At 49.0% G+C, this 14503-nt stretch overlaps 1 protein-coding gene across 1 annotated transcript in view; it reads left to right on the plus strand.

The window, feature by feature from the left end:
* LOC146177361 (neprilysin-3-like) overlaps positions 1 to 14503 on the plus strand; it is a 49000-nt gene that overhangs the window by 17782 nt on the left and 16715 nt on the right. Inside the window, exon 3 of the mRNA XM_084581533.1 lies at positions 5795 to 5974. Within this exon, the coding sequence (XP_084437659.1) occupies positions 5795 to 5974 (180 nt within the window). The remainder of the gene's footprint in view (positions 1 to 5794; positions 5975 to 14503) is intronic.

Consider the following 14503-nt stretch of genomic DNA (forward strand, 5'->3'; position numbering starts at 1 on the left):
GAGGACGTAATGATCGCTTCCAAATTTGAGCTCTGTGTTCTTCCACCTAAGTTTCTCTATTTTTTGGTGAATGTTAAGTCTGGGGTTGTGTCTTTGCTCACACTGTTTCCCACCCTGGTCGGGCAGCCAGAGTCTGTCTACAGGGTGAGGTTTAATTCGTGAAAATCTTCCCATAACTGCCTGCCCTTCATCATCATCAGCCTGATTATACCCACTGCAGGGCGAAGGCCTCTCCCATATCTCTCCACTTAACCCGGTTCTGTGCTAGCTGCATCCACTTGACCCCTGCGAACTTCTTAATCTCATCCGCCCACCTAACTTTCTGCCGCCCCCTGCTACGCTTTCCTTCCCTTGGAATCCAGTTTGTTACCCTCAGCGACCATCGGTTATCCTCTCTTCGCACTACATGTCCTGCCCATGTCCATTTCTTCTTCTTAATTTCCACTAGAATGTCGTTAACTTGAGTTATTTCTCTGACCCACTCTGCACGCTTTCTATCTCTTAATGTTACCCCTACCATTTTTCGTTCCATAGCCCTCTGGGTTGTCCTCAACTTAAGTAGAACTCTCTTGGTTAGCCTCCACGTTTCAGCCCCATAGGTGAGTACAGGCAAGATGCAACTGTTGTATACTTTCCTCTTGAGCGATACCGGTAAGCTGCTAGTCATAATCTGCGAGTGCTTGCCAAATGCGCTCCATCCCAATCTTATTCTTCTTGCTATTTCCTTTTCATGGTCCGGATCTGCGGTTACTACCTGTCCTAAGTAGATATATTCGCCTACTACTTCCAGTATTTCGCTACCTAATGTAAACTCCTGTTCCTTCCCGAGGCTGTTGAACATTACCTTAGTCTTCTGCATATTGATTTTCAAGCCTACCTTTCTACTTTTCCTGTGTAGGTCATCAATCATTATTTGCAGTTCATCTCCCGAGTTGCTTAGCAAGGCAATGTCATCAGCAAATCGCAGATTACTGAGGTATTCTCCATCTAGCCTTATCCCTAACTGCTCCCATTCCAAGTCTCTGAATACTTCCTCTAAACAAGCTGTGAATAGTACTGGGGAGATTGTGTCTCCTTGCCTAACACCTTTCTTTATGGGAATTTTGTTACTTTCTTTATGCAGAACTATGGTTGCTGTGCAGCCACTATATATATCTTTCAGCACTTTCACGTACGGCTCGTCTACCCCCTGATTTCGCAATGCCTGCATCACCGCCGAGGTTTCAACTGAGTCAAATGCTTTTCGTAATCAATGAATGCTATGTATAAGGGCTGGTTATATTCCGCGCATTTTTCTATCACCTGATTGATGGTATGGATATGATCGATAGTAGAGTACCGTTTCCGAAACCCTGCTTGATCCTTTGCTTGATTGCAGTCTAAGGTTGTCCTAAGGTTGTCCTGGCCTGCCCTTCGGATCTTGCCTATTATATCCCCACTCTTGGTGGCAGGCGTTGAAGTCTCGTACAATTAGCAGGGGGTTAGCTCCGGCTGCCTTCACTGCTTTGCGAAATAATGTCTTCAACCTAACTTTGCGCTGCTGAGGAGAGCTATATATGTTTAGGACGAAAATACTGGGTTCCTTCTTCCTGCCCGTGATGATTTCAACGAAAACCGCCTCATTGTCGCGAGAACTAATTTCATGTTCGATCACCGCTACGTTCCTTTTGACGAATGTAGTAACCCGGGATTTTTCTCCCCGTCCACTAGCAAACGCTTGATATCCTGATAATTTAATTACTCCTTTGCCAGTTTCCTGTAGGGCTACGGCTAGAGGTTTTTCAACTATTTACTCGAGATGTTGTTGCACTAACGCTCGTTTGCGCGGGAATCCTCGGCAGTTCCACTGCCATACCGTCGAATTAATCTTTGGTTGCGTTTTGGCCATGTTGGAATTGGTCAAGCATCCCTTCTCTCACTGTTTGCCTTTCTGCCATAGCAGCAAGAGCCGCGTTTATTTGTTTAGATTGTTCCTGTATTCGGTTTAGGGCGCCTATGATGTTGGTCGTGCCTGTCTCGAGCCGCTCGAGTCTCGCCCCGTATTTGGCGTCTAGTCTACGCTCTATTGCCGCCAGCGAATCCGTTTCCCCGCCTCTTCGTTTCTGCGGGGGAGGTGGCCTGCACTGTTCAGTGATCATTGCGTCCTCCTCCGTTCCTGACGCTGCGGGTGGTGTCAGCACCTTTGGCGTCGCAGGTGGAGGGGTCGGTTTGGCTACTTGTTTTGAGGGGGGAGCCTGGCGAGGGAGCCCCGAAATTTGGCTGTGATTTGGATTGGTGGAGGTCCTGGGTGAGTTTCTTAATTATCTCCCTCAGTTCCTCAACTTCCTTTCTTAACTTTTCTATTTCTTAATCTTTTTCTATGTTTTCCTCATCTTTGGCCTGGGGAACCCCACAGCTGAAAATCACGGTTTTACTGTCCCCGCTCGGGCTTCGATTTTGGGTGGTCGACGGGTTCCTGGGTCCCTGGAGTTAGCCATGACTCTGGATTTGGACCCCGACCTGGACTTGGATCCGGCCGGACCGCTCCCTGCTGTTGCGGGAGCTTGAACTGTGCAGTCGGTTGGCATCTTCCAACTGGCTGGCTGGCTGGCTGGGCTGGGCTGGGCTGGGCTGGGCTGGGCTGGGCTGGGCTTGGCTTGGCTTGGCTTGGCTTGGCTGGCTGGCTGGCTGCTGCTGCTGCTGGGCAATTTTCTGCTCCCAGTGACATTTTTTTTGTTCTGGTAGGGAGTCCTTTAGAGTTCTCTGCACTTCTTGTCGCCAAGCTGATGGTCTTTAATGCACAGCTGACATTTTATTTTGCAGGTGTGTCCCTGATCTGGGCGCTCTTCTCCGCATCCTCTGCACTTAGCGTTATTCGGATCTGGGCAGAAATCTTCGCGGTGCCCTAGGCGCCCGCATGCGTTGCAAACCTCGTGTTTCTTCCTATATAATACACATCTTTGCCATGTAAGTGAGAGTTTCACCCACCTCGGAACCTCTGTTTTTTCAAACAGTATGAGCACGGTGGTTGAGCTCCTGCCCAGGCGCCTGGCTCCAGCACGGGGGGGGGGGGGGGGGGTTGCCTTTTATCGTGCGTAGCCGTTGCACTATTTCTTCCTCGATGCGAAGGGGAATGTCGTGTACCACCCCCTTACTGCAGTCTTCGGGCATAGCGACGTACGTCGTGATTTCAATTTTCTGGCCCTCGAATTGAGGACGCGTAGTGCGACGTATTTTCTTTTCCGTTCTTCGCTGTCTATTTCGATGAGGATAGACTGCTGTTTTGTGTTGACCGAGAAGGTGTCTTCCGCGGCCTCTCTGATGTTTATATTCGCGGTGCGAGCGATAACTCCGCAAGTTCAATGTTGCCGTACTTACGTAAACGGCTGACTACTCCCCGTGGGCGGATAATTATTTTGTCAGTTCCGTCGGGTATCTTGATCGATTGCCTTTCAACCGACTTTGCTGCCAGTCTCTTTCCGGCGAGCTTGGACGCAGAAATATAGACACGAAGCAGAAACATAGACACAGCTGAAGAAGTCGCAATAGCGCTCGCTTGCGTCGGAACGAAGGCTAGATTGATCTTTAGCGACAGTAAAACTTCTTTCTGGAATATCGGAAAAGGCAAGGTCTCACAAGAAGCCGCCCGAATTCTAAAAGCTGCATAAAATCGATCGCAAAATCACCCTAATTTGGGTCCCAGCACACACGTCCGTCCCCGGCAACGAGGCGGCCCATAATTTAACCCGAGATCTCTACATCCGCGCAAACGCGGAGCCGCCCGACTGCCAGGTGATGGACGAACATTTGCAAACCTATAAAGAAATAATCGAAAATTACAGATTAGGAAGGGATCTGATGCCGCCACCGGATCCTAGCCTAAATAATAAAGAGGCCATAGCCTGACGGCAATTACAAGCTGAAAATTTCCTGAACCCTGTCTGGTTGTTTCACACCCAGATAGATGAGAGAAAAAACGATAAATGTAAAGCCTGCGAAGCGAGGGGGACCCTAGATCATATGCCCTAAGTCTCCGGGCGCTAGGGACAACATTAAAAGTAGAGAAGCCTGGGTAACCCTGCTGCGAAGCGACGTTCCCGCTGACCAGCAGAAAGCCGTCCGCCTGGCGGCTGAGGCCGCGAATAACCAATGTATATTCGCCAGTCCTTAGTCGCGGAGGTTCCAGCCCCCGTTCCTCAGGCCTGCGTGCCAGGAGCGGGGCGTAGGGGGCCTCCTAAATCGGTGGAAATTAAAGTTTTAATCAATCACCAATCAATTGTGGTAGAGAAGCCTAGGAAGCCCTGCTGCGGAGCGAGGTCCCTGCTCCACAGCTACAAGCCATCCGCCTGGAGGATGAAGCCCCGAAGAGCCACGACCTCTTTGCCTGCTTCTGATCGCGGAGGTCTCTGCTCCCGTCCCTTAGGCCTGCGTGCCGGGGGCGGGAATTGGGGGCCTCCTTATCTGGTGGAAAAATACAGTTGTTATCATCATCATCTAGGCGACGAACTCGCGCCGTCCGTGAGAGACGGCGGTGCGCATGAACGGTGGCCTAACTCCCGCTCTCTCCGCCAGGAGCGCCACAGGTGTTGAGACGTTACACAGCTGTATAAAGCGGCGACCGATTCGCGCCTTCCGTGAGGGCGCGCGTCTTTCTCTCTCTCTTCCTTTTCTTTCTTCTCTATTTTCTCTCCTGTCTGCACGAGGCAGTGGAGGTGGCTCAGCTACAGAGCCAGTAACAGGTCCGTGCATTTTCGCTTCCTTCTCCCTACAGCCACAACAACGTCCGTGAGAGACGGCGGTGCGCATGACTACGATGCCGCCTACTGCTAAGGATGCTTTCGCAACCTACCGGGCTTAACCAAACTAAGCCTCTGCCAACTTTTTTAAGTATCCATTCAGTGCCGATGGGGCATAAGACTTCTGGTTGGTCGCTTCGAATGGTGACGTCACTTCTTGGTCGGCCAATCAGGTGCGCCGCTCGTGCGGACCGCTTATGTCAAGGAGCCATTGTTGTGGCTGTAAGAAGAAATGCACGGGCCTGCTACAGGCTCTGTAGCTGAGCCACCTCAGCTGTCTCGTGCAGACAGAAAAAGAACATGGAGAAAAAAAGAAGAGGAAGAGAAGAGAGAGAAATAACATTTATTGGTACATGTCAAGAGGTTGGCGAGGATGCGAGGCGCAGCTCTTACCCAGCCATGTCCTCCCCCTCAGCTGTACTGAACTAGAATACTCATATTCTAGTTCACTATACCCTCAGCTGTCGACCTGGATCTCTTGGATCTGAGCAACGGCCAGGGTGAGGCGAATGACTTCACGTGGCCCTTCTTCGTCCTGCTTGAGAGGTAGTGCCTCCCAGAACTCATTTGTTCTGTCAGGTCCTTCAAATCTAGCACAATTCCTCTTTCTACCTGCCCGTGTTCTAGCGTTGTTTTAAAACTATGTTCAAGCAATTCGCCCGACAAGCCACTATGCTTGATCCTTATGAATGCGTCTGCTTAGCCTAAGATTAGCGTGCCTGTCTCGGCCTCCAAAATCTCTACAAGATTTATTCTTATTGCCACTTGTCACCTCAAATGAGCAAACCGAGTCGCAGCTCCTGCCAGCTTTTTGATATAATATGGTCTAGTAACGCGTCACGCGCCATAGAACAAGCTATGCTCGCCCATGTCAGCTGCCAGCTACCATCTGCCAGAGCCATATGCCCGTAATGTCTGAACAAAAATGTGACGCTGGCACCTGATCCTCGTCGACATGTGCCCGCAAACGTTACTTCGTCAAAACAAGGTTACATATCTTTATTGCATATATTACACAGGTAGACCCTCTCGGAAACGTCGTGTCCTCCTGGCTGAGTCAGGCGGTGAAGCCCGAGTTCGAGAAGCGCGTCTTCGGCTGTCTACGAGGTGGCACCAATCTTTTCCCTGAGGTGCCTGGGATGGAAGTGGCCTATGCCGCCTTCAAGCGAGACTACAACAGCGGCTCCCAACTATCTGAGGTGGGAAACAGAAACGAAAATATTTCAGGGTACCACTGAAATGGAATAATAATAATCAATTTTTTTATAAATGTAAGGATGAAGTTCCAATAAGGCGGACAGAGAGCCGAGAAAGAGGAAGAGGAAGTGCTTTTGCGGACCACCTGACTCCAAGTTTAGCCACCACCGTTATTTTGTCAACAACAATAATAATAATAATAATTAGTGGTAATAATGAGAATAATGATATTTATTATTATTATTATTTCAAGGAAGGACAAGGCGCAGTATCTATCACTTGTTCTTTGGACAGGTGAGTCAAAGTTGAGAGAGAAAAAGGTGCTGTAGTGGAAGGCTTCGAAGTAACTGTAAAAGAATTTTGATCATGGGAAGGCCCTAATCTTTTTCGAGAGAGGGAGAATGAGACAGGGGAATGTTCTTTTCTCTCACTTTCTTCTCACCCTCAAGACAGAGAGAGTAGAGTAAGGTAGAAATGGGAAAACAGAGGGCAGGGAAAAAGGAAGAGGAGAGGGATAGAGAAAGTTTCTCCCTCTTTCCGTCTCTCTCTCTCAGTGAGAGAGACCTCTCCCTCTTTCTCCAAAGAGAGAGAGTAGAGATTCTGTTTCTCGGTACTATTATTATCAACACTAATTATAACTATCTGTAACTATACGCAGAACCTCAGTGATATCTCTGGGAATTCCGCGCAGCCTCCCAGACACATCTCGCGCACGGATCTTGCACACACTCTCTGCGGGTACCACTCATGAGCTGTTAAAAAATTTCTCCTTCATAACTAACTGTAATATTAACTAAGAGCACTTTATCGTGAGCCGCGTGTGTCGATGGCCTCGTTATTTCATTATGGTTCCTTTTTATCATTCTTAAAGGTTATTTTCTGAGCAAAATTAAGACATGCCGAACTTCACAACAATGCGTAGGCACAATGCCTGAATTATTCACGACCAAACTAGTTTTGAGGACTGTTCTGCATCGACCACTGCTGACTCTACCGAGTTTCGCGATCAAATGTAATTTGTGTCTTTTTTTCCAAAATGTTTCAATTCTTGCAACTACAACGCTAATAGCTCTCAGAAAAAATTGTCACTTTGATCTTGGGCTTACAACCGACAATCCGAACGGCTTTCCATGTCATCGGAACAACAGAAACTGTAAACATTTAGTTGCGCACATTATTAGGCTTTTGCAGCTTACAATTTGAAATCATGCTATTCAATATTTTTTATGTTCGCAGATAACGTACAAGTAGGGCTTCAAAGAATTCGCCTCCAAGGAAATAACGGAAGCAGGTGCAAAGCGCATTGAATGCTGATGTGAAACAGATATCCAAATTATGTGGCACCACCATGCATCCTGCATTATATTTTAGCTGAAGACATTTTTTCTACTGGCTTCATGCTGAAAAAAAAATCTTGTAAATGAGGGTCGCACCGCTGCCGTGCCTCTGAGCAGTAGAACGTTTTCTCCATATTTCGCAAGCAGTGAAAAGGACAGCTTCGAGCCGCCCTCTGGCCAGCGAAAATACGTTTTGATATGGCAAGCTTTGTTCACGTAGCCATAAGATGTATTTAAGTGGAATTTGCTGCGATCCATTTATAGGATGATTTCTCTCGTCCAAATAGTCATTATGAAATATTATTACGATGGGGTATTGACGTCGGAGCGCTGCACAGGTCGAGGCGGCAGAGAGCTCAGTTGGTAAACGGCTGCGAGTCCGGCACGGGCACGATAGTATCCTCGTCTTTCTCAACGTCTTTTTCCCTTTCTTCTTCTATGTGTTTTCCTCTTCCTCAGGATTGCTAAATTTCCCCCCGGGAAAGCCGAAGCCCCCCTGGGCGAGGGAGTTAGTCGTTTCCATGGGATTGGCACGGCTTCATCTGGGCGACATGAGAGAATTCCGTTGTAGCTGAGCGACGACCAGATGCGGTCATGCGTGCGATTTCGTAAGTCAGGTCACTGATGCGATCGAGAACAACGTAAGGGCCACCGTAATGCGCCAACATTGTCTGGTCTAAACCACGTTTCCGGAGAGGTCGCCAAGGCCACACTACGTCTCCAGGTGCGTAAGACACCTGGCGATGCTGTCTGTCGTACCGAGCTTTGGAACGGTTTTGCGAAGCCAGAATCCGCAAACGGGTGAGACGCGAGCTTCTTCGGCCCAGCAAAGAGTTTCGGCGATGCAATGTTCATCATGGACAGAATAGGGAAGAATGGTGTCGAGGGAATACCGAGGATCACGGGCATAGAGAAGAAAGCGACAGAATTGTATCCCAGTTCTTGTGGTCGGATGCAATGTACATAGAGAGCATGTTGACGAGTGTGTGGTTGATGCGATCCGTCAAACCGTTGGTTTTAGGGTGGTATGGTGTGAAGTGTCGAAAATGGGACGAGCACAAACGGAGAACCTCTTCCACAACATCTACCGTAAACTGCCGATCTCGATCACTGATGATCACTCGCGGAGGTCCATGGCGCAGGATGACGGAACGGAGCAAGAACATGGACACGTGATGAGCGATGGCTGAAGGAAGAGCGGCCGTTTCGCAGTAGCGGGTGAGATAGTCGGCGCTAAACACGATCCAGCGATTTCCATTACAGGATTTCGGGAAGGGACCCATAAGGTCGAATACAACTTTCACAAATGCACCATGTGGTGGAGTCGCAGGATGCAGCAGGCCTTGTGGCGTGGACGTAGGCCGTTTGTGCCGTTGGCATTCAGTGCAGCTCGCTACATATCGCTCAGTCGTCTGGCGCATCTTCGGCCAATAAAACCGGTCACGGGCACGGTGGAGAGTTCGTGCAGAGCCCAGGTGACCGGACGTGGGGTCGTCATGCATGGCACGCAGGATGCACGAGCGGTAACTCTCGGGAACCACAAGTAGAAAATTCGTGCCGGTGCTGGAATAACGTTTTTTGTACAGAAGGCCATCACGGAGACAGAATGGGCTGGTATCTGTGGAATCCCGCGCAGCCGCAAGCAGTGGCTCGAGGCTTATGTCAGTCTCTTTCGCAGTCCACAGCGCCGAGGCGTCAGGAAACTGGAACAACGGAGGAGATGTAGTGATCGAAGTCAGCAGAGTCACATTCGGTCGTGGGAAGGGGGAGACGTGATAGGCACTCTGCATCGGCATGTTTGCGGCCACTCTTGTACGAGACAGTGAAATCGTATTCCTGCAGACGAAGGGCCCAGCGTTCCAGACGACCAGATGGATCACGAAGGTTGACGAGCCAACAGAGGGCATGATGGTCCGTCCCAATCGTGAAATGGCGTCCATATAGATAGCACCGAAACCGCTGAACAACAGCGAGACACTCTTGCTCCGTAACAGTGTAGATACGCTCAGGTTTGCTGAGGGAACGGCTTGCATACGCAATTACACGCTCGCCTTTTGGCGAACGTTGCACAAGCATAGCGCCAACACCGATCCCACTTGCATCAGTGTGAACTTCCGTCGGAGCGGAGGGTTGAAGTGGCTTAGTATGGGACGTGACGTAAGCAGAAACTGAGGTCCAGTCGAAAGGGACGTCCTTTTCTAGAAGGAACGTCAGAGGGTAAGCGACATCGGAAAATTTTGGGATGAATCATCGAAAGTAGGAGCAGAGCCCCAGAAACCTGCGGAGCTCCTTTTGATTCTGGGGTCTTTCAAATGCTGCGACTGCTGCAGTTTCTGTGGATCTGGCCGAACTCCATCGCGGTCGACGAGATGTCCGAGTACCAGCGCTTGACGCTCGCCAAAACGGCACCTTTTAGAATTCAGGACAAGGCCAGCCTTCTGCAGGCAATCTAAACAATAGCGAGTCGCGTGTTATGTTCAGTAAAAGTCTGGCCAAAAATAAGAACGTCGTCTAAATAGCACATGCAGATTTCCCACTTGAGGCCATGCAGTACTGTGTCCATAAATCTCATAAATACTGTGTCCATAAAAGGGGCCGGCGCATTACATAGGCCGAAGGGCATCACATTGAATTTAAATAGGCCATCCGGCGTAACAAATGCAGTTTTTTCTTTATCAGCGGGGTCCATCGGAATCTGCCAATACCCCGATCGCATATCAACCAAAGAGAAATAAGATGCAGAGAAAAGGCAATCTAAGGCACCGTCGATGTGCGAGAGAGGATACACATCCTTTTTAGTAATGGAGTTGAGGCGACGGTAGTCGATGCAGAACCTCCATGTTCCGTCCTTCTTTTTCACCAATATCACGGGAGCTGCCGAAGGACTGGAGGACTCCTGAATTACGCCCCTGTTCAACATGTGTTTAACTTGCTCGGTGATAACCTGGTGCTCTGACGGCGACACGCGATACGGCTTTTGGCGGATCGGTTGGGCAGAAGCCAACGCTTCACGTTCGTAGTATGCACGCGCGTTTATCTTATGGTGAAAATTGAGAAATATATCTTGCCACCTCTGGTCTTCTAATGTTGAGCTTACACCATGCGGTGCCCCGTCACGGTGGTGAAGTGCTTAATTTACCCGACTACTGCGCCAAATTGCCCGGGTTCGAACCCGACCGCCGGTGGCTGCGTTTCGATGGAGGCGAAACGAAGAGACGTCCATGCACTGTTTTTGTTGTCGTTGTGGCTGTAGGAAGAAGGAAAAGAAAATGCACGGGCTTGCTACTGGTTCTGCAGCTGAGCCCCCTCCGCTGCTTCGTGCGAACAGAAGAAAGCAGAGAAGAAAGAAAAGGGAGACGGAGAGAAAGATGCGCCGCAACAGCCGTCGCACACCATCTAAGTGGTGGCGGGGGCAAATACGGCCTACAAAAGATATAAACTCGGTGCCTAGCTAGTCCCCTCGCAGGCGGCATTCACCTACCATCCCAGCCCTGCAGTTGTTGTGGCTGTAGGAAGAAAGAAAAGAAAATGCACGGGCCTGCTACTGGCTCTGTAGCTGAGCCACCTCCGCGGCCTCGTGAGACATGAGAAAATAGAAAAGAAAGAAAAGGAAGAGGGAGAGAACGGCGCGCGCCGCAACTACTGTGAACTAGTCACTGTACCGGAACAACAGCCGTTGTCCACCACCGAAGCGGTAGCGGGTGCAATGACGGCCTACAACAGATAAAAAAATTCCGTGGCAGGCTACTCCCCGCTGCAAGCGGCGGTGACCTACCTGTCCCAGCCCCATCAGAGGAGTTCCCCCGAAGGCCCAGGAACGGTTCCCCAGGTTGTTGAAATTATTCCGTAGCCCTCCACTAGGGCTCCTCCTTCTCTCTTAGTGCTTTCACTCCCACCTTCCTCTCCCTTCCTTTACGGCGCAAAAACGTGTGACAGATAGTGCGCCTTTCCTTTCCTCTTAAGCAATTGTTATTATTCAGGTTCCACAGAACAAGTGTGACGATAGTTCGCCTTTCCTTTCCTGTGAACCAATTATCATTGCTGTATTACCATGCGGTTCTGCTGGGTACCTAAGTGTACTTCAACTGCAAGAAAGAAAGCATGATAATAGCGCGAAAAAGACAGACAAGACAGGGTACGAGCTGGATTCTGGCTGCAGACTCCCGCTATTACATGCTGTCATTGTTTAAGCACACTGTGGGGTCCGCGCCAATTAACCTTAGACGGACTTGTGCTCCTTTTAGAGAAGTCCGGCTCTTTTCTTGGCAGTGACTTCTCTAAAAGGCCCAAAACCCTTGGCTCCCTGTTGTCACAGTCAGCGGCTTCAGGAGCAGTGACACAGCTGGCACTAGCTCTAGAAGCAACTGAATTCGAGGCAGCAACATCAAGTCAAACAACGGGCAGCAAGTTACTGTCGTCCGCAGTTTCTTCTGGAACTGTGCTAATAGCACTCACTGGTACCTCTGAGTAGCCTCCAGGGCCCAATGGGGCTGCTGGATTCCCACCGGTCTGTAAAAAATTACCGACGATTACGTTACTTCCTAATGCGAAATTTGAGCGCAGCAAATAAGCTGTTTCACCTTTTCGATAGATTGAGGCAAAGAAATCGAGCAACACATGTATGCGCTATCACAGAATTTTTTTTTATTTTTCACACGTATTCCTTTGCCTAAGCGCTTTTTTTTATTTTTCACACGTAGCCTGCCTAAGCGCTTTGACTGTAGGCGGCATCTCATGGCTTGACGAGAGGAGCGGAGTCAGGCCGTAACTGCCACCGCGGAAGGCGACGATGAACCCCCGCTCTTATGGTATGACGTCACGCAGTGCGCAGCGCCACTAGTGAGAGGAACGAAGTCAGGCCGTAACTGCCACCGCGCAAGGCGACGGCGCGAGTTGAGCCCCCCCTCTTACACAGATGGTAGGACGTCACACAGCCAGGTCACGGTAAAGGTCAAGCGTGGCTGCCACAGCCGCGCCTTTTGACGGGCTAAGGTGGCAGCTAAAGTAGTATTGCTTCGCAATAAAAGCAAGTCAGTAGTGATCCAGTTACGTTTGACAACGCTGCAGATTGCGCCATTCATGTGACGAGTGTCTCAAGCTTCTGCATAAAGATCGCACTTTTCTTGCTGTGTTGCGTTGCGCAACTGCAAATATTACAGGATGACTCAGTAAAAACAGGGATAAAAGTCTTTGCTTCACCTCTGTAATTTTCTTTTATTTTTTGTGGTGATACCGCGTGCATAGCTACTACTCCACAGTTTACATGTGTGCAGAGGCATTGAAGTCAGAGGGGAAATTTTTAGAAGGCCAGAAAGTTCAGGCTACATACACAACGTAAACAGCAGCCTACCATACTATAACAATAAGTAGTACAGACTGGACATAAAGATTCGAAGCTACAGAAATAATTACTGTATAAAACTTATCCGCACATCAACCTGACAGCACATTGCTTGCAAGTGTGGCGAGTCCAAAAAAATTCAAGCATTGCAAACAGACAAGCTACAACAATTATTTAGGATAAAAAGCCCCGTAGCCTAAATGAGGATCATCATTATGTCATGAAGGTATGTAGATAAGGGTTTACACATTGAAATGAAATACAAACAGAGCTGAACTTTATAAAAGAATTCTTCAACAAAATGCGAAAAAAAAGAAACAGTACTATGTGAATGTCGTAGTGGGTGCAATTAAACTAAACGTCTCTCCAACAAGCACAACATACATGCATGTATAGTGGCAAGGCAAACGAGCCTCTGATGTGCTCTCTAGTGCAGACGTTTGTAATGTACTGCCTACTAATGCAGCACCTCTGTATTTTGCGGAAACATTGGCAATGTAATGCTCAGCACGTTTATACATGAAAAGTAATTGTATTTTTATTGTCGGTAAATATTTGATTTGTATTAGTGTTCAATTCGTTATCAATAATTTTTGCTTTTTAATGACGTCACGCTTTGGTGGGTGATGACATTTGATCGACAGCCTGAGTGTTTCAACGGACGGACGCACAGTAATGAGCCTTGGCGTTCCTTGGCGCACGTTTGTTGCAGCGCTCATTCACGTTTACGATTAGCGGTACGGCGTCGCTCCTGTCCGCGGCGTTCTATAGCTACGGGGCATTCTGACACAAGCCTGAAGCAGATTCGACACGCACAAACTTGCTACGTTTGACAGCAAATCTGTATAAATCTACGACCGTTCAGATGAACAGGCGGCCATCTTAATCCGTAACAATTGTCCCTCCACAGCTCTCGCTTCAATCCCTTTGCTCTCCCACTCGAGATATTGTTGAAGTAAAAATCTTCCCCCTGGTCAAAAACACTTCGACGTGGCATCAGCCTATTTCCGGCCGGGTAACGTCATGTCACAACCCTGTATCTGGCTCCTTGACCTTGAAAACGCAGCCCACCCCTATCCTATTCTTATCGGCAGAGCTTTCAACGCACATCACGTAGCCTGGAGCTCATCTCAGTCTAATCAACGTTGTAAATATCTATATGACAACCTCGATTAAACTCCTTACCCTATGCAGCGAACCTAACACGCCGGCCCGTATCGACCTCCATCCCTCTTAAGCGGACACGACACTGGACCTTACATTCTCATCTCCGCGTCTTCTTCGCCGCTGGCAAGTCCTTTCTAATTCGTGGGGTAGTGATCACTTGCCCATCTTGCTCAATCTCAATCGCAGATATTGTCACGTAGTGGTGACGAGGTCGACGACAAAATAAAGGGGGTCGATGATTGCACTAAGGAAACTCTTTATTTGGGCTGACTTGCGCCCGCAAAAGAACTAAGCAACTCGGCGGCGGCGATAGAAACAAACGTGCTCGTCGATCGTCGAACAAAGAATGCTCGTCACACTCGTCAAAGCTCAATTTAAAGGCTGCACAGAACAATCTAGATAACGTCGCAGACTGCTACCAGCACGGGCTGGAACATTGTGGAAAGGCACCCGAGTGGCCGGAACCTTCGCGACAGATCTCGGTGCATCTTGCGCTACAACAAAACTGATAAAGGTGTGACTCGCGACATCGAGCAATAACAAACAAAGGTTACGGAACTGATACGCGGTCCAGAATCAGAGTGATAAGCCTGTGTGCCGGCGACTGTTAAAAAAAACAACAAATACGGTTTTGAAGGTTTCGCGGCAATATCTTCGCGTTCGAACAACACGTTCGTTTTTCAACT

This window comes from Amblyomma maculatum, chromosome 10, assembly GCF_055883805.1.
Source record: "Amblyomma maculatum isolate TAMU_Amacu chromosome 10, ASM5588380v1, whole genome shotgun sequence".
In the NCBI taxonomy this organism is placed as follows: Eukaryota; Metazoa; Arthropoda; class Arachnida; order Ixodida; family Ixodidae; genus Amblyomma; species Amblyomma maculatum.